Source organism: Oncorhynchus mykiss, chromosome 11 (genome assembly GCF_013265735.2).
Source record: "Oncorhynchus mykiss isolate Arlee chromosome 11, USDA_OmykA_1.1, whole genome shotgun sequence".
NCBI classification, from domain to species: domain Eukaryota; kingdom Metazoa; phylum Chordata; class Actinopteri; order Salmoniformes; family Salmonidae; genus Oncorhynchus; species Oncorhynchus mykiss.
This window is the reverse complement of record NC_048575.1, coordinates 71680848-71700337: the sequence shown is the minus strand read 5'-3', so window position 1 is coordinate 71700337 and position 19490 is coordinate 71680848. Positions and strand designations below refer to the sequence as shown.

General features: G+C 44.5%; 1 protein-coding gene across 1 annotated transcript in view; it reads right to left on the bottom strand.

Moving 5' to 3' along the window:
* The window catches only part of LOC110535107 (succinyl-CoA:3-ketoacid coenzyme A transferase 1, mitochondrial), a 99976-nt gene that overhangs the window by 36865 nt on the left and 43621 nt on the right, over positions 1-19490 (bottom strand). The window contains exons 8-13 of the mRNA XM_036936256.1: positions 16453-16560; positions 15923-16037; positions 15590-15684; positions 14987-15035; positions 13766-13838; positions 11972-12047 (exon numbers count right to left, since the gene is read on the bottom strand). Coding sequence (XP_036792151.1) covers positions 11972-12047; positions 13766-13838; positions 14987-15035; positions 15590-15684; positions 15923-16037; positions 16453-16560 — 516 coding nt within the window. The remainder of the gene's footprint in view (positions 1-11971; positions 12048-13765; positions 13839-14986; positions 15036-15589; positions 15685-15922; positions 16038-16452; positions 16561-19490) is intronic.

The window sequence follows — 19490 nt, the reverse complement described above, 5'->3', positions numbered from 1 at the left end:
ATACAGTCAGCTCTTTGACAGGGCTTTAGTCCAGTACTTCAGCATTGGCCCAGTTTGTCATTTTATTTGTTTGTTCATTCATTAGAGGCAAAACTACATGACAATGAAAGAGAATCCATAATTCTATAGATCCTAATCTAGGACTAATATAACAGCTGCATCATAAAACACATTCACATATATTTAAAGTCATTATAATCACACTTTTAATCAGAAACTCATCTTCATCCTTTTTCAACAGAAAGTATCAAGGCACAAGGAAAGACCCGAATGCAGATGGTTGGAGTCTTATGGAGTCTTTATTAATCCAAAGGGGTAGGCAAGAGAATGGCCGTGGACAGGCAAAAAGGTCAAAACCCGATCAGAGTCCAGGAGGTACAGAGTGGCAGACAGGCTCGTGGTCAAGGCTGGCAGAATGGGCGGGTAGGCGGGTACAAAGTACATAAAACAGGCAAGGGTCAAAACCAGAAGGACTAGAAAAAGGAGAATGTAAAAAGCAGGAAAACCACTGGTTGACTTGGAAACATACAAGACGAACTGGCACAGAGAGACAGGAAACACAGGGATAAATACACTGGGGAAAACAAGCGACATCTGGAGGTGGTTGAGACAATACCGAGGACAGGTGAAACTGATCAGGGTGTGACAGAAAGAGCCATTTGGGACCCAGCTTGACTCATAGGCAGGTAGCCTTGTGTTTAGAGCGTTGGACTAGTAACCGAAAGTTTGCAAGATCGAATCCCTGAGCTGAAAAGGTAAAGATCTGTCATTCTGCCCCCGTTTGGCCGTCTTTGAAAATAATAATTTGTTCTTAACTGACTTGCCTAGTTAAATAAAAAAGGTAATTTAAAAAAAAAATTAAATTAGAAAACATTTTTTTTTTATTATATTAAAATGGGAAAAAAAAGATAGGCTTTGCCAACGGTTTAATACCATTGTATTTATCTGAACTGAAAGAGGAAACTTGTAAGGGTAAGGTTCTCCATAAGGTCAAGTTGAAGTTGAGAAAAGGCTATTGTCTACTTACTCAGACATACAGTGGGGCAAAAAAGTATTTAGTCAGCCACCAATTGTGCAATAAGTATTTGGTCACCTACAAACAAGTAAGATTTCTGGCTCCCACAGACCTGTAACAACTTCTTTAAGAGGCTCCTCTGTCCTCCACTCGTTACCTGTATTAATGGCACCTGTTTGAACTTGTTATCAGTATAACAGACACCTGTCCACAACCTCAAACAGTCACACTCCAAACTCCACTATGGCCAAGACCAAAGAGCTGTCAAAGGACACCAGAAACAAAATTGTAGACCTGCACCAGGCTGGGAAGACTGAATCTGCAATAGGTAAGCAGCTTGGTTTGAAGAAATCAACTGTGGGAGCAATTATTAGGAAATGGAAGACATACAAGACCACTGATAATCTCCCTCGATTTGGGGCTCCATGCAAGATCTCACCCCGTGGGGTCAAAATTATCACAAGAATGGTGAGCAAAAATCCCAGAACCACATGGGGGGACCTAGTGAATGACCTGCAGAGAGCTGGGACCAAAGTAACAAAGCCTACCATCAGTAACACACTACGCCGCCACGGACTCAAATCCTGCAGTGCCAGACGTGTCCCCCTGCTTAAGCCAGTACATGTCCAGGCCCGTCTGAAGTTTGCTAGAGAGCATTTGAATGATCCAGAAGAAGATTGGGAGAATGTCATATGGTCAGATGAAACCAAAATATAACTTTTTGGTAAAAACTCAACTCGTCGTGTTTGGAGGACAAAGAATGCTGAGTTGCATCCAAAAAACACCATACCTACTGTGAAGCATGGGGGTGGAAACATCATGCTTTGGGGCTGTTTTTCTGCAAAGAGACCAGGACGACTGATCCGTGTAAAGGAAAGAATGAATGGGGCCATGTATCATGAGATTTTGAGTGAAAACCTCCTTCCATCAGCAAGGGCATTGAAGATGAAATGTGGCTGGGTCTTTCAGCATGACAATGATCCCAAACACACCGCCCGGGCAACGAAGGAGTGGCTTCGTAAGAAGCATTTCAAGGTCCTGGAGTGGCCTAGCCAGTCTCCAGATCTCAACCCCATAGAAAATCTTTGGAGGGAGTTGAAAGTCCGTGTTGCCCAGCAACAGCCCCAAAACATCACTGCTCTAGAGGAGATCTGCATGGAGGAATGGGCCAAAATACCAGCAACAGTGTGGGAAAACCTTGTGAAGACTTACAGAAAATGTTTGACCTCTGTAATATACCCTTTGTCGGCAATGACAAAGTATTCAGATAAACTTTTGTTATTGACCAAATACTTATTTTCCACCATAATTTGCAAATAAATTCATTAAAAATCCTACAATGTGATTTTCTGGATTTTTTTTTCTCATTTTGTCTGTCATAGTTGAAGTGTACCTATGATGAAAATTACAGGCCTCATCTTTTTAAGAGGGAGAACTTGCACAATTAGTGGCTGACTCAATACTTTTTTGCCCCACTGTATCAGGGGAAGACTCGTTCGGGTTCAATTAAAACCGTAACTAGGCTACTTCAGATGTAGCTCGGCCTGTGGCGTTACCATGACAACCAGTCAAATATGTTTCTCCTTGTTCAGTTTATTGTGTTACTCTCACTTATGCTGCCAGCCGAAGGATGCCAAAGAAAATTTTGCCTTCACTTCCCCCGCTTTCTACTTATCAATTGTCTCTTTCTTGCTCTCATTCACCCTCGTTCACACGCCGACATTCCTTTTTCGTCCTCTACAAATGCCCCTCTCTGTTTAATAACATAGCGACAGAATAGTAATGGCCATGGTTTCCCAGACAACTAATGACAAGCACCACAAACAGACACTCGGACAGAGAGACATGAAAAAAAAAGAGGGCTGATTGTGCAACAGGGTTGTTCAGAATTGTGTCCCCCAAAAGCCAGCCTTGTATAAAAGTGGAATGAACTATAAGCTAATTTAAAATGTTCTGATTAACTCCACAGACAGACTGAAAACGGCAGCCATTTCTTTAATTGACTGATGATTGCTCATAGCAGTCCTTTGTCTCTCTTTTCATTACAGTTATTGATCATCTCTTTGAAAAGACAATGTTGAGAAAAACATACTATACAAGCCACTGCCATTGTAAAGTACTTTTCACTTTTCAGAGTGGAGTCAGATCATTTACTGCATTTCCCCCCATTGTTTCAGTAGAAAGATGTATGTATGTGTGTGTATCCCAAGTTTTTTTTTAAATTGAGAGACAAGCATAAAATGATCTTTACTGATCATTATTTTCACTTGTCTGACAGCTTGCATGATGACGAGTTTCTCATTACGACTGGCCTATCTGGGTGATGTTTTTTTCTCGCCTGAATGATCTGAAATTGAGGCAATGATTAAGAAGTTGGAGCTCTATTCTGTCTGCATTAACAAGGAAAACACACAGGTCTTTTCATCATTGCAGGAGTTTTTTTGTGTGCAAATGAGCTCAAGCTCAGGGACAATGTGGCGTTCTGCATTAGCATCGAACAGCCCCTGTGATATGCAACTTTTCAGGGAAGTTAGGAACAAATGTACACAGGCAGTTAGGAAAGCTAAAGCTAGGTTTTTCAAGCAGAAATTTGCATTCTGTAGCACAAACTCAAAAACGTTCTGGGACAATGTAAAGTCCATGGAGAATAAGAGCACCTTCTCCCAGCTGCCCACTGCACTGAGGCTAGGAAACACTGTCACCATCGATATATCCACTATAATTGAGGATTTCAATAAGCATTTTTCTACGGCTGGCCATGCTTTCCACCTGGCTACCCTTACCCCGATCAACAGCCCTCCACCCCCCACAGCAACACGCCCAAAACCTCCCCCACTTCTCCTTCACCCAAATCCAGATAGCTGATGTTCTGAAAGAGCTGCAAAATCATAGCCCCTACAAATCACCCGGGCTAGACAATCTGGACTCTCTCTTTCTAAAATGATCTACCGAAATTGTTGCAAACCCTTTTACTAGCCTGTTCAACCTCTTTCGTATCAGCTGAGATTCCTATAGATTGGAAAGCTGCCGCGGTCATCCCCCTCTTCAAAGGGGGAGACACTCTAGACCCAAACTCCTACAGACCTATATCTATTCTAAATCATATCAAATTTTATTTGTCACATACACATGGTTAGCAGATGTTAATGCGAGAGTAGCAAAATGCTTGTGCTTCTAGTTCCGACAATGCAGTAATAACAAGTAATCTAACTAACAATTCCAAAACTACTGTCTTGTACACAGTGTAAGGGGATAAAGAATATGTACATAAGGATATATGAATGAGTGATGGTACAGAGCAGCATAGGCAAGATACAGTAGATGGTATCGAGTACAGTATATACATATGAGATGAGTATGTAAACAAAGTGGCATAGTTAAAGTGGCGAGTGATACATGTATTACATAAGAATACAGTCGATGATATAGAGTACAGTATATACGTATGCATATGAGATGAATAATGTAGGGTAAGTAACATTATATAAGGTAGCATTGTTTAAAGTGGCTAGTGATATATTTACATCATTTCCCATCAATTCCCATTATTAAAGTGGCTGGAGTTGTGTCAGTGTGTTGGCAGCAGCCACTCAATGTTAGTGGTGGCTGTTTAACAGTCTGATGGCCTTGAGATAGAAGCTGTTTTTCAGTCTCTCGGTCCCAGCTTTGATGCACTTGTACTGACCTCGCCTTCTGGATGATAGCGGGGTGAACAGGCAGTGGCTCGGGTGGTTGATGTCCTTGATGATCTTTATGGCCTTCCTGTGACATCGGGTGGTGTAGGTGTCCTGGAGGGCAGGTAGTTTGCCCCCGGTGATGCGTTGTGCAGACCTCACTACCCTCTGGAGAGCCTTACGGTTGAGGGCGGAGCAGTTGCCGTACCAGGCGGTGATACAGCCCGACAGGATGCTCTCGATTGTGCATCTGTAGAAGTTTGTAAGTGCTTTTGGTGACAAGCCAAATTTCTTCAGCCTCCTGAGGTTGAAGAGGCGCTGCTGTGCCTTCTTCACAATGCTGTCTGTGTGAGTGGACCAATTCAGTTTGTCTGTGATGTGTATGCCGAGGAACTTAAAACTTGCTACCCTCTCCACTACTGTTCCATCGATGTGGATAGGGGGGTGTTCCCTCTGCTGTTTCCTGAAGTCCACAATCATCTTCTTAGTTTTGTTGACGTTGAGTGTGAGGTTATTTTCCTGACACCACACTCTGAGGGCCCTCACCTCCTCCCTGTAGGCCGTCTCGTCGTTGTTGGTAATCAAGCCTACCACTGTTGTGTCGTCCGCAAACTTGATGATTGAGTTGGAGGCGTGCGTGGCCACGCAGTCGTGGGTGAACAGGGAGTACAGGAGAGGGCTCAGAACGCACCCTTGTGGGGCCCCAGTGTTGAGGATCAGCGGGGAGGAGATGTTGTTGCCTACCCTCACCACCTGGGGGCGGCCCGTCAGGAAGTCCAGTACCCAGTTGCACAGGGCGGGGTCGAGACCCAGGGTCTCGAGCTTGATGACGAGCTTGGAGGGTACTATGGTGTTGAATGCCGAGCTGTAGCCGATGAACAGCATTCTACCCTGCCTTTCTAAGGTCTTCGAAAGCCAAGTTAACAAACAGATTACCGACCATTTCGAATTCCACCGAACCTTCTCCGCTATGCAACCTGGTTTCATAGCTGGTCATGGGTGCACCTCAGCCACGCTCAAGGTCCTAAACAATATCATACCCGCCATCGATAAGAGACATTACTGTGTAGCCGTATTCGTCGACCTGGCCAAGGCTTTCGACTCTGTCAATCACAACATCCTTATTGGCAGACTCAACAGCCTTGGTTTCTCAAATAATTGCCTCGTCTGGTTCACCAACTACACTGATAGAGTTCAGTGTGTCAAATCGGAGGGCCTGTTGTCAGGACCTCTGGCAGTCTCTATGGGGGTGCCACAGAGTTCAATTCTCAGGCAGACTCTTCTCTGTATACATCAATGACGTCGCTCTTGCTGCTGGTGATTCCTTGAACCGCCTCTACGCAGACGGTACCATTCTGTATACCTCTGGCCCTTCTTTGGACACTGTGTTAACTAACCTCCAGATGAGCTTCGATGCCATACAGCTCCCCTTCCGTGGCCTCCAACTGCCCTTAAATGCAAGTAAAACTAAATGCATGCTCTTCAACCGATCGCTGCACATACCTGCACGCCCGTCCAGCATCACTACTCTGGACGGTTCCTACTTAGAATATGTGGACAACTACAAATACCTAGGTGTCTGGTTAGACTGTAAACTCTCCTTCCAGACTCACATTAAACATCTCCAATCCAAAATTAAATCTAGAATCGGCTTCCTATTTCGCAACAAAGCACCCTTCACTCATGCTGCCAAACATACCCTCATAAAACTGACCATCCTACCGATCCTCGACTTAGGCGATCTCATTTACAAAATAGCCTCCAACACTCTACTCAACAAATTGGTTGCAGTCTATCACAGTGCCATTTGTTTTGTCACCAAAACCCCATATACCACCCACCACTGCGACATGTACGCTCTCGTTGGCTTACACTCGCTTCATACTCGTTGCCAAACCCACTGGCTCCAGGTCATCTACAAGTCTCTGCTAGGTAAAGCCCGGCCTTATCTCAGCTCACTGGTCACCATAGAGGCACCCACCCGTAGGACATGCTCCAGCAGGTATATCTCACTGGTCATCCCCAAAGCAAATTCTTCCTTTGGCCGCCTCTCGAACTGCAAAAATCACTAAAGCTGGAGACTCTTACCTCCCTCACTAGCTTTAAGCACCAGCTGTCAGAGCAGCTCACAGATCACTGCATCTGTACATAGCTCATCCGTAAATAGCGCATCCAATATACCTCATCCCCATACTGAATTTATGTATTTATTTATCTTGCTCATCTGTAAATAGCCCATCCAATATACCTCATCCCCATACTGTATTTATTTATCTTGCTCCTTTGCACACCAGTATCTCTACTGGCACATCCATCTTCTGCACATTCTACCATTCCAGTGTTTAATTGCTATATTGTAATTACTTTGCCACCATGGCCTATTTATTGCCTTGCCTCTATTGTCCTACCTCGTTTGCACATGTATATAGACTTTTCTAATGTATTATTGATTGTATGTTTGTTTATTCCATGTGTAACTCTGTGTTGTTGTATGTGTCGAACTGCTTTGCTTTACCTTGGCCAGGTCGCAGTTGCAAATGAGAAATTGTTCTCAACTAGCCAACCTGGTTAAATAAAGGTGAAATAAAATAAAAACAAATGTGATATAGCGAAGCGCCGGAGTGAGCTGGGTGCGCAATTACGCAGATACTTTCCTGCAATGGATGACACAAACAACTGGATTCGTTATCTCTTTCATGCCCTGCCTCCAGTCCACTTACCGATATCGGAACAAAAGAGCCTCATCGAAATTGCAACATGCGGTTCTGTGGAAATTGAATTTAATCAGAAGCCACTGCCAGATTTCTGGATTGGGCTGCGCTCAGTTTCTTGCCTTGGCAAATCGCGCTGTTAAGACACTGATGCTCTTTGCAACCACGCACCTATGTGAGAGTGGCTTCTCAGCCCTCACTAGCATGACAACTAAATACAGGCACAGACTGTATTTAGGGCTATTTTACCAAGAAGGAGAATGATGGAGTGCTGCATCAGATGACCTGACCTCCACAATCCCCGACCTCAACCAAATTGAGATGGTTTGAGATGAGTCGGACCGCGGAGTGAAGGAAAAGAAGCCAACAAGTGCTCAGCATATGTGGGAACTCTTTCAAGACTGTTGGAAAAGCATTCCAGGTGAAGCTGATTGAGAAAAGGCCAAGAGTGTGCAAAGCTGTCATCAGGTGGCGCTATTTGAAGAATCTCAAATATAAAATACATGTTGATTTTTTAAATTTTATTTTACCTTTATTTAACTAGGCAAGTCAGTTAAGAACAAATTCTTATTTTCAATGATGGCCTAGGAAGAGTGGGTTAACTGCCTGTTCAGGGGCAGAACGACTGATTTGTACTTTGTCAGCTCGGGGGTTTGAACTTGCAACCTTCCGGTTACTAGGCCAACGCTCTAACCACTAGGCTACCCAGCTGCCCTTCCGTTTAACACTTTATTGGTTACTACATGATTCTATATGTGTTATTTCATAGTTCTGATGTCTTCACTCTTACTCTACAATGTAGAAAATAGTGCAACCCTTCAATGAGTAGGTGTTCTAAAACGTTTGACCGGTAGTGTATGTAGCTCTGTTGTGTCCAGTGCCTTGTGTCATCACCATTAAGACAAATAAGTCAAACAACACAGTTAATCAAGTTAGCAGCTAATTATCAATTACAAAAGACAAAAAGAGCTAATGGAAAGCTAAGAGAGCTGATTAATAACAGTATAATACACTTAGGTCTAGTTTCCAGGACACAGATAAACAGGATACTTCAGGTTTTAGCAATGAGGGCCTTTATCTTCTTCCTCAGAGTCAGATGAACTCATGGATACCAGTTCTCTCTCTGTGCAGTTTAAAGGAAGTTGCGAACTAGTGCAATTGCTAACTAGCATAGGCATAATGACTATATAGGGTCTGCTGGTATTCCATAGATTTCCAGTCATTGCGTTACATAGATAAAGGGCCTCATTGCCAAAATCCCAAAGTATCCCTTTAAGCCTGGTCCTGGACAAAAAGGCATGCAACTTTTTTTAAATAGGGATTTTGCTTTTTAGTCCAGGATTGGGCTTAATCTGTGTCATTTGACCATTCTACACCCAAATCTGGTATTTTGCCAAGGGCTTATAGTTCCCAGCCCTCCATCTGTCTGCATGCCTGTCTATCTGCCTATCCCCTCTACTTCTCTTATTATTAAGACAAGAACATACTCAACAGTTGAACATAAACAAAAGCAAACCATGCCCAATGTGCATTTTGTGTTGAGCGTGTTCCTGCCGTCAGCCTCTCCAGCTTCCGGTAGCTCTGTGGATGGTGTTGCTAGGCTTCCCTGCATCAGGGGCTGTGAGTCTAATGACTAACATCCATCAGACCTGTCTGTGCACTGCTACTTGACCTTGTTGGCTGAGAGTCTGGAAGTGGGTACAGCCCGTTGACCTGCTAAGCCCTCAGGTAATAACTGTAACCTACTGAGAAATCACTACATTACAGCTCCCCATTGCTATAATACAGGTCATAACTATAGACCAAGAGGCAGGAGATAGGGTAAGGACCAGTGTAAGGGGCAAGGGACAGGTTAAGGAGCAAGGGACAGGGTAAGGACCAGTGTAAGAGGCAGGGTAAGGGACATGGTAAGGAGCAAGAGACAGGGTAAGGAGCAAGGGACAGGGTAAGGAGCAAGGGACAGGGTAAGGAGCAAGGGACAGGGTAAGGAGAAAGGGACAGGGTAAGGAGAAAGGGACAGGGTAACACGCAGGGGACAGGGTAACACGCAGGGGACAAGGTGAGGGGCAGGGTAAGGGACAGGTTAAGGAGCAAGGGGCAGGGTAAGGAGCAAGGGGCAGGGTAAGGGGCAAGGGACAGGGTAAGGGACAGGTTAAGGAGCAAGGGGCAGGGTAAGGAGCAAGGGACAGGGTAAGGGGCAAGGGACAGGGTAAGGGACAGGTTAAGGAGCAAGGGGCAGGGTAAGGAGCAAGGGGCAGGGTGAGGGGCAAGGGACAGGGTAAGGGACAGGTTAAGGAGCAAGGGGCAGGAGCAAGGGACAGGGTAAGGGGCAAGGGACAGGGTAACACACAGGGGACAAGGTGATGGGCAGGGTAAGGAGCAAGGGACAGGGTAAGGAGCAAGGGAAAAGGGGCAAGAGACAGGGTAAGGAACAAGGTAAGGTGCAGGGTAAGGGACAATGTAAGGGGCAGGGTAAGGAACAAGGTAAGGGGCAGGGTAAGGGACAAGGTAAGGGGCAGGGTAAGGAACAAGGTAAGGGGCAGGGTAAGGGACAAGATAAGGGGCAGGGTAAGGGACAAGGGACAGGGTAAGGAACATGGTAAGGAACAAGGTAAGGGGCAGGATTAGGGACAAGGGACAGGGTAAGGGACAAGGAACAGGGTAAGGGACAAGGAACAGGGTAAGGGACAGGGTAAGGGACAGGGTAAGGGGCAGGGTAAGGAGCAAGGGGCAGGGTAAGGGACAGGTTAAGGAGCAAGGGGCAGGGTAAGGAGCAAGGGACAGGGTAAGGGGAAGGGACAGGGTAACACACAGGGGACAAGGTGAGGGGCAGGGTAAGGAGCAAGGGACAGGGTAAGGAGCAAGGGACAGGGTAAGGGGCAAGGGAAAAGGGGCAAGAGACAGGGTAAGGAACAAGGTAAGATGCAGGGTAAGGGACAAGGTAAGGGGCAGGGTAAGGAACAAGGTAAGGGGCAGGGTAAGGAACAAGGTAAGGGGCAGGGTAAGGGACAAGGTAAGGGGCAGGGTGAGGGACAAGGGACAGGGTAAGGGACAAGGGACAGGGTAAGGGACAAGGTAAGGGGCAGGGTAAGGGACAAGGTAAGGGGCAGGGTAAGGGACAGGGTAAGGGACAGGGTAAGGGACAGGGTAAGGGACAGGGTAAGGGACAAGGGACAGGGTAAGGGGCAAGGGACAGGGCAAGGGACAGGGTAAGGGGCAAGGGACAGGGTAAGGGGTAAGGGACAGGGTAAGGGACAGGGTAAGGGGTAAGGGACAGGGTAAGGGGTAAGGGACAGGGTAAGGGACAGGGTAACACACAGGGGACAAGGTGAGGGGCAGGGTAAGGAGCAAGGGACAGGGTAAGGAGCAAGGGACAGGGTAAGGGGCAAGGGAAAAGGGGCAAGAGACAGGGTAAGGAACAAGGTAAGGTGCAGGGTAAGGGACAAGGTAAGGGGCAGGGTAAGGAACAAGGTAAGGGGCAGGGTAAGGAACAAGGTAAGGGGCAGGGTAAGGGACAAGGTAAGGGGCAGGGTGAGGGACAAGGGACAGGGTAAGGGACAAGGGACAGGGTAAGGGACAAGGTAAGGGGCAGGGTAAGGGACAAGGTAAGGGGCAGGGTAAGGGGCAGGGTAAGGGACAGGGTAAGGGACAGGGTAAGGGACAAGGGACAGGGTAAGGGGCAAGGGACAGGGCAAGGGACAGGGCAAGGGACAGGGCAAGGGACAGGGTAAGGGACAGGGTAAGGGGTAAGGGACAGGGTAAGGGGTAAGGGACAGGGAACAAGGTAAGGGGCAGGGTAAGGGACAGGGTAAGGGGTAAGGGACAGGGTAAGGAACAAGGTAAGGGGCAGGGTAAGGAACATGGGACAGGGTAATGAACATGGTAAGGACCAGGTAAGGGGCAGGGTAAGGAACAAGGTAAGGGGCAGGGTAAGGAACATGGGACAGAGTAAGGAACAAGGTAAGGGGCAGGGTAAGGAACAAGGGACAGGGTAAGGAGCAAGGGACAGGGTAAGGAGCAAGGGGCAGGGTAAGGGACATGGTAAGGAACAAGGTAAGGGGCAAGGGACAGGGTAAGGGGCAAGGGACAGGGTAAGGGACAGGTTAAGGAACATGGAAAGGAACAAAGAACACGATAAGGGACAGGGCAAGGGACAGGGTAAGGGGCAAGGGACAGGGTAAGGAGCAAGGGACAGGGTAACCCCTCAGAGCCTGGTTCCTCTCTACCCAGCACAGCCAGAAGAGGACTCAGAGTCTGGTTCCTCTCTAGGTTTCTTCCTAGGTTCCAGCCTTTCTATGGAGTTTTTCCTAGCCACCGTGATTCTACATCTGCATTGCTTGCTCTTTGGGGTTTTAGACAGGGTATCTGTATAAGCACTTTGTGGCAACTGCTGATGTAAAAAAAGCTTTATGAAATACATCTGATTGATTGAGCAAACAACCATGTTCTATTGAGACCAATAGAGGGCAACATTTGCAGGCAGGGGTAACAGAGATACCCAGCGGGGCCCGTCCTGCTAAAGTAATGCTAGGGGAAACACTGACAGAGAGTAACTATGGTGATGCTCGTACCGGGATCATCCAGTTGGCCAGGTCTCCCGTCTTAGACACCTGCATGGCTCCCAGCATCGTCAGGTTGATGTGACCACTGCAGAGAGATGACAAACAATCACCTTATCAATCAATCTACTGTACACTGAGAGTACAAAACATTAATAACTGCTCTCTCCATGACAGACTGACCAGGTGAAAGATATGATCCCTTATTGATGTCACTTGTTAAATCCAATTCAAATCAATCGGTGTAGATGAAGGGGAGGAAACAGGTTAAAGGATTTTTAGGCCTTGAGACATGGATTGTGTATGTGTGCCATTCAGAGGATGAATGGGCAAGACAAAAGATTTCAGTGCCTTTGAACGGGGTATGGTAGTAGGTGCCAGGCGCACCGGTTTGAGTGTGACAAGAACAGCAACAATGCACACAGTTTCCTGTGTGTATCAAGAATGGTCCAGACAACTTGACAACTGTTAGAACCACTGGAGTCAACATGGGCCAGCATCCATGTGGAACGTTTTGGATACCTTATAGAGTCCATGCCCTGGCGAATTGAGGCTGTTCTGAGGGCAAGAGGGGGTGCAACTCAATATTAGGAAAGTGTTCCTAATGTTTTGTACACTCAGTGTATACAGTGCATTAGGAAAGTGTTCCTAATGTTTTGTACACTCAGTGTATACAGTGCATTAGGAAAGTGTTCCTAATGTTTTGTACACTCAGTGTATACAGTGCATTAGGAAAGTGTTCCTAATGTTTTGTACACTCAGTGTCTCCAGTGCATGAGGAACACTCAGTGTATACAGTGCATTAGGAACACTCAGTGTATACAGTGCATTAGGAAAGTGTTCCTAATGTTTTGTACACTCAGTGTCTCCAGTGCATGAGGAACACTCAGTCTATACAGTGCATTAGGAAAGTGTTCCTAATGTTTTGTACACTCAGTGTATACAGTGCATTAGGAAAGTGTTCCTAATGTTTTGTACACTCAGTGTATACAGTGCATAAGGAAAGTGTTCAGACCGTTCCTTTTTTCCACGTTGTTTTTCCCTCATCAATCTACACAGCATAACCCACAATGACAAAGTGAAAAAAGTGCAAATGTATAAAAAAAATAAACAGAAATACCTTATATAGTATTCAGACCCTTTGCTATGAGACGCAAAATTTAGCTCCAGTGCATCCTGTTTTCATTGATAACATTTATTTAACTAGGCAAGTCAGTTAAGAACAAATTCTTATTTTACAATGACGGCCTACCCCGGCCAAACCCTACTCGAATCCAGATGACACTGGGCCGCCCTATGGGACTCCCAATCACGTCCAGTTGTGATACAGCCCGGGAACTAACCAGGGTCTGTAGTGACGCCACTAGCATTGAGATGCAGTGCCTTGTTTCTATAACTTGATTGGAGTCCACCCATTTCCTTCATCACTGTTCTTTTCGGTTATAACACCCCTACCCCCTAGAGTTCTGTTATAACACCCCTAGCCCCCAAGAGTTCGGTTATAACACCCCTAGCCCCCAAGAGTTCGGTTATAACACCCCTACCCCCCTAGAGTTCTGTTACAACACCCCTACCCCCCTAGAGTTCTGTTATAACAACCCTACCCTAGAGTTCTGTTATAACAACCCTACCCTAGAGTTATGTTATAACACCCTAGCCCCCTAGAGTTATGTTATAACACCCTAGCCCCCTAGAGTTCTGGTTTAATGCTCAAATAGGGTTGCAAAATTCTGTGAACTCACTTCAAACTGCATGGTGAGTGAGATCACAAATAGAATAGATAATAGACTGTGACAATGTCCTTACCCTCTGATCATGGCAAACGACTCATCACTGGAGAAGTAGGAAGCCCCTGGAAGCACAGTCACCGTTTCTTTACCTGCATACACACGGGAAATGTCCACATATCTCATAAACATAGTGTGTGTGTGTGTGTGTGTGTGTGTGTGTGTGTGTATGTATGTATGTATGTATGTATGTATGTATGTATGTATGTATATATATGTGTATATATATATGTGTATATATACATATATATATATACATACAGTGCCTTGCAAAAGTATTCGGCCCCCTTGAACTTTGCGACCTTTTGCCACATTTCAGGCTTCAAACATAAAGATATAAAACTGTATGTTTTTGTGAAGAATCAACAACAAGTGGGACACAATCATGAAGTGGAACGACATATATTGGATATTTCAAACTTTTTTAACAAATCAAAAACTGATGAAACCAAAATTGAACTTTTTTGGCAACAATGCAAAACGTTATGTTTGGCGTAAAAGCAACACAGCTGAACACACCATCCCCACTGTCAAACATGGTGGTGGCAGCATCATGGTTTGGGCCTGCTTTTCTTCAGCAGGCACAGGGAAGATGGTTAAAATTGATGGGAAGATGGATGGAGCCAAATACAGGACCATTCTGGAAGAAAACCTGATGGAGTCTGCAAAAGACCTGAGACTGGGACAGAGATTTGTCTTCCAACAAGACAATGATCCAAAACATAAAGCAAAATCTACAATGGAATGGTTAAAAAATAAACATATCCAGGTGTTAGAATGGCCAAGTCAAAGTCCAGACCTGAATCAAATCGAGAATCTGTGGAAAGAACTGAAAACTGCTGTTCACAAATGCTCTCCATCCAACCTCACTGAGCTCGAGCTGTTTTGCAAGGAGGAATGGGAAAAAAATTCAGTCTCTCGATGTGCAAAACTGATAGAGACATACCCCAAGCGACTTACAGCTGTAATCGTAGCAAAAGGTGGCGCTACAAAGTATTAACTTAAGAGGGCTGAATAATTTTGCACGCCCAATTTTTCAGTTTTTGATTTGTTAAAAAAGTTTGAAATATCCAATAAATGTCGTTCCACTTCATGATTGTGTCCCACTTGTTGTTGATTCTTCACAAAAAAATACAGTTTTATATCTTAATGTTTGAAGCCTGAAATTTGGCAAAAGGTCGCAAAGTTCAAGGGGGCCGAATACTTTCGCAAGGCACTGTATATAGATATCTTCCCTTACCGGCATTGATGAGGTCAGCATCCACTTCGTCTTCTGTGGGGTAGGGGCCCTACATGAAACACACACATTCATCACGCAAAGATGTCACACACGCATTCATCACAGTAGTTTTGGATTCTATTGGTCACTCAACCCCAGCATGATCTCACAACCTTTATTTTGACAGGGAGTCATGCTGAGACCAAGGTCTCTTTCACAGATCAGCCCTGTATAGACAACACACATCACTATACACATCAAACCTGACCAACAGACACAATCAAAGAAAAAATAAATGTCTCATCTAATAAGTTATCTCTTCAACAAAGGAACCGGCCCTGTTTCTCTATAGCCCAAGGGAGCTTTTGACACCACATCACTTAACCTGACACTCATAATTGGGGGGAACATTTTCACAAATGAGCATTAGCATATTTCTGCTTTCATTTCTCTGACAACAGAATTGATGAGAAAAAAAATGAATGGGAGAAAAAACGTCAGATGGTTGCAATCTCCACAATGTTTTGTTAGGAACCTGGCATGTTTCAAACGTGAGTCCCAACACCTGTTGTCAACCAGGTTACTATGGTGTTACTATGACATAGATTCAAATGAGGGTTTTACCAATCCCAGAATTCCGTTCTCACTCTGCAGGTGGACAGTGATGTCTGGTTGGATGAAGTTGCTGGCCAGCATGGGGATGCCGATTCCCAGGTTAGCTGACAGTGGTTCATGTTAAAGAACATACACTTTGAATACATTACAGACATACAGTACCCTGATCTCATTCTAATTCTGCACTACAAATGCCAAAGCCTGGGTAAGCTGATAGGTTTAGTTTCTCAAAGATATTCATAGCGGCAAGTTTTTTAAAAACTATTAAGCTGTCTTTTGTTCAGATATCACAAGATCAATGACGATTGGGTCGATGGAGTCCCACTTCATGTTCAAGAATACCATACATCCCATCCTCAAACTCCAGGGCTGCTCTGCGAATGATCCGCTCTCGTAAAATGTCGGAGTCCTTCTTTGGTTTGGGCTTCTCTGCTAGGTCCTTCTGCACTGTGCGCCTCTGGAGAGTGTAGAGAGAGACAGTCAATTCATTCTTCTCTGCTTAGTACCAATTGATTACACAGACTTCCCTATTGGACTCTGATGGGTCTGGAAGGGATGAACTATAGAGGACTTCCTGTAATATTTGGACAAAGTTGATGATGTCATCAGCACTCTCTGCCCCTCTAGTACCATTATGACTCAAACTAGTGACTGTGTTACTGTTTAAGTAGGGTTGCAGGAAGTCCAGTAACTTTACCAAAATGCCCATGTTTTACAGAAATCCTGGGTGGAGAATCCCAGAATTCCTGCTTATTATGTCCTAGTTCCGGGAATCTTCCAACCGGGATTTCTGGAAAACCTTGGAATTTTGGGAAAGTTAGCAGAACTTTGCAACTTTAAGTATGAATCCATTGTGGTGTTTGGAGGCCCACCTCTATCCTCTTCTCGTAGCAGTCTCCCTTGATGATCCTGTGGATGTAGATACTGGGGATGTGGATGTCCTCCTCAGAAAACGTCCCCACATCCACCACCTCCTCCACCTACACAGAAGGACAGTGGGATGAAGCAAGAACAGTGTTGGTCAGTCCAAACACTGATCCTGCAGGGTTACTCCTCAATCTCTGTACCCACCCACTTTGATCCGTTCACATTTAGAAAATACAACGTTCACCAAATTATTTTAAACCTCACTCCTCCCATCTGTCAACAGGGAGCAGGAACCACACTGTGTTCATTTCCCTATAGCTTTGACAACCACCAGGCCTGGTGAAAGCTGCCTCCATGCCTCAGCTGGGCTTAGGGTTCTTTAGAGAAGTCGAGACCCGGGGAGAGGGCCTGATCCTGGGATCAGAGGGGATGGAAGGTGGGGAGGAGGTTCTGTCCATCACAAGGAGAAAACTGGTATTGCATTACAAGCTCTGTTCCAATGTCCCCTGTGTTCGCAGAAAGACTTGGAATGGTCCAAGTGTGGCCTAAGGAAGGGGTGTTACAAGAATCATCTCAATCATCCTCATGACCATCATCAGTAATCCATTAGTGTCAACCATCAGTGAATGACACTATGTGGAGCAAAACACAGAGATAGACACACCATTACTTCCTGTGTCACTTAGCAAGAAATCTAAACCCCACATAAGAGATACTATTACAACTACCAAAGATAATAACCAAAGTTCATTAAAAAGCTTCAAAATTAAACTAATTACTAAGCAACATTTTCAGAAAGCTTCCTGCTAAATCAATTCCTCCCAGAGTGAGTTCTGCCTGAGATAAAATAGTCAAGTATGATCACATTAACAGTAAAATGAATGCTGCAGTTTCTGTTTATTTCTGTATTTCTGCTGTTTTGTTTCTTAGCTGGTAAATTAATCGCACAAAATCAAAGAACTACAAATCCTATATAGCCCATTCCACCTTGCTCTGCAACACTGTGCGCACGTGAAGAGCTGAGTGAAAGATTCCGTTTCAGAAGCGCTGCACACAGGAATAAAAGTTGGTCTAATTGACTTGAAACGAAAGTCTATTAAAGTGAGATTTTGTCTCTGGCTATTTACATTGTTTTGTTCACAAGCTAGGTTATTTTTCTATGTTTGAGTTAGGGAAGAGAAGACAATTCTATTAGTCAGACAATCTCACAGGCACAAGCATGACTCCTAAATATGTCTCATCTGTGATATTTAGGTTAAAAGACTCAGGTCACCAAAAAATTATATTAAACTATATACCACATTACTTCTTACATGTATTGTTTTAGAAGCATGCTCATCCGTTTTTTGGTGTAATTTTAGCTGATTTTGACTGTTAATGAAATCTGAGTGGCTGGTGGATGGCTGTTGGATCAAAAAGTGAATTATGCCCTGATTAGGACAGCACTCTTCTATTTACCAGAGGTATGTTGAACAAGGGAAATAGCTAGTTTGTGAACTTCAGAACCCGACTTGCAAGAATAGAAACAACTTTGGGGTGAGCCCATTGTTTGTCGTCTCTTCTTCCCATCCTCCTGCGATGTGTTTGTTAAGGTACCCTAGCTGCCTATGAAGAGCAGTGTGAGATAACACCAAAGCTTTTTGCTGAAGAAGACCCTCACTAAGCTTAAGAGAGAGATAGAGACTCAAAACCTACAACCTGATTTTGGACGGAATTACCTGGAAGGCTTAAATTAAAACTACCCAAGATTATTATTCCAACGCTATACAGTAAATGCTCTGGAAAACAACAGAAACCTGGAAACACCGTCCAACCAGGAACTGAGAGAGTACTGTTTAGTCTGAAGCTATATTTTATTTCCAAAAGCCAAGAAAAATACATTATATTACTTTTTGGGGCGGCAGATAGCCTAGTGGTTAGAGCGTTGGACTAGTAACCGAAAGGTTGCAAGATCGAATCCCCGAGCTGACAAGGTCAAAATCTCTCGTTCTGCCCCTGAACAAGGCAGTTAACTTTTTTTAAGAACAAGAATGTTCTGACTTGACTAGCAAAATAAAAGGGTAAATATAATATAAGGATTGAATGCTAAATTAAGTCTGCCAAGCTTGATACAACTTCAATTAGCACTGACGTGTCAAGTGAGAGGTGTCAAAGCCCTTTAGCCCAACAATGGCAGGAGTGTACTCCAACCAAATGGAGAGGCCTTAGAAGCTACCTCCCGCTGTTCAGCGGTAATTAAAATACAGTACCCTGTGTATGTAAAGAATGATAAGGCAAGAAAATATCACAAAATGAAGCTCCTTATGGAAAATCAAGAGACACTTTTTGCTGACTATTATAAAAATGGGAACGTCATCAACCTCATCTTCGACAGTGTTGGTGGAAAAACATAACATTATCAAATCTATAAACACAAACAGCACGTGTGAGGTTAAAATTGGCACACAAAAAAACACACAATTTTCTTCCCACAGGGCTGTGGGGTGAGACAGGGATGCAGCTTAAGCCCCACCCTCTTTAACATATATATCAACGAATTGGTGATGGTAAAGCACCCTACTAGAATCTGAAGTCAAATGTCTACTGTTTGCTGATGATCTGTTTTTTTGTCATTTAGGATCACTACTTTATTTGAAGAATGTGAAATGTAAGAATAATAGTAGAGCAAATTATTTATTTAAGCTTTTATTTTCTTTCATCACATTCCCAGTGGGTCAGAAGTTTGCATACACTCAATTAGTATTTGGTAGCATAGCCTACAAATGGTTTAACTTGGGTCAAACGTTTCAGGTAGCCCTCCACAAGCTTCCCACAACAAGTTGGGTGAATTTTGGCCAATTCCTCCTGACAGATGTAACTTAGTCAGGTTTGTAGGCCTCCTTGTTCGCACACACTTTTTCAGTTCTGCCCACAAATGTTCTATAGGATTGAGGTCAGGGCTTTGTGATGGCCACTCCAATACCTTGACTTTGTTGTCCGTAAGCCATTTTGCCACAACTTTGGAGTATGCTTGGGGTCATTATCCATTTGGAAGAACCATTTG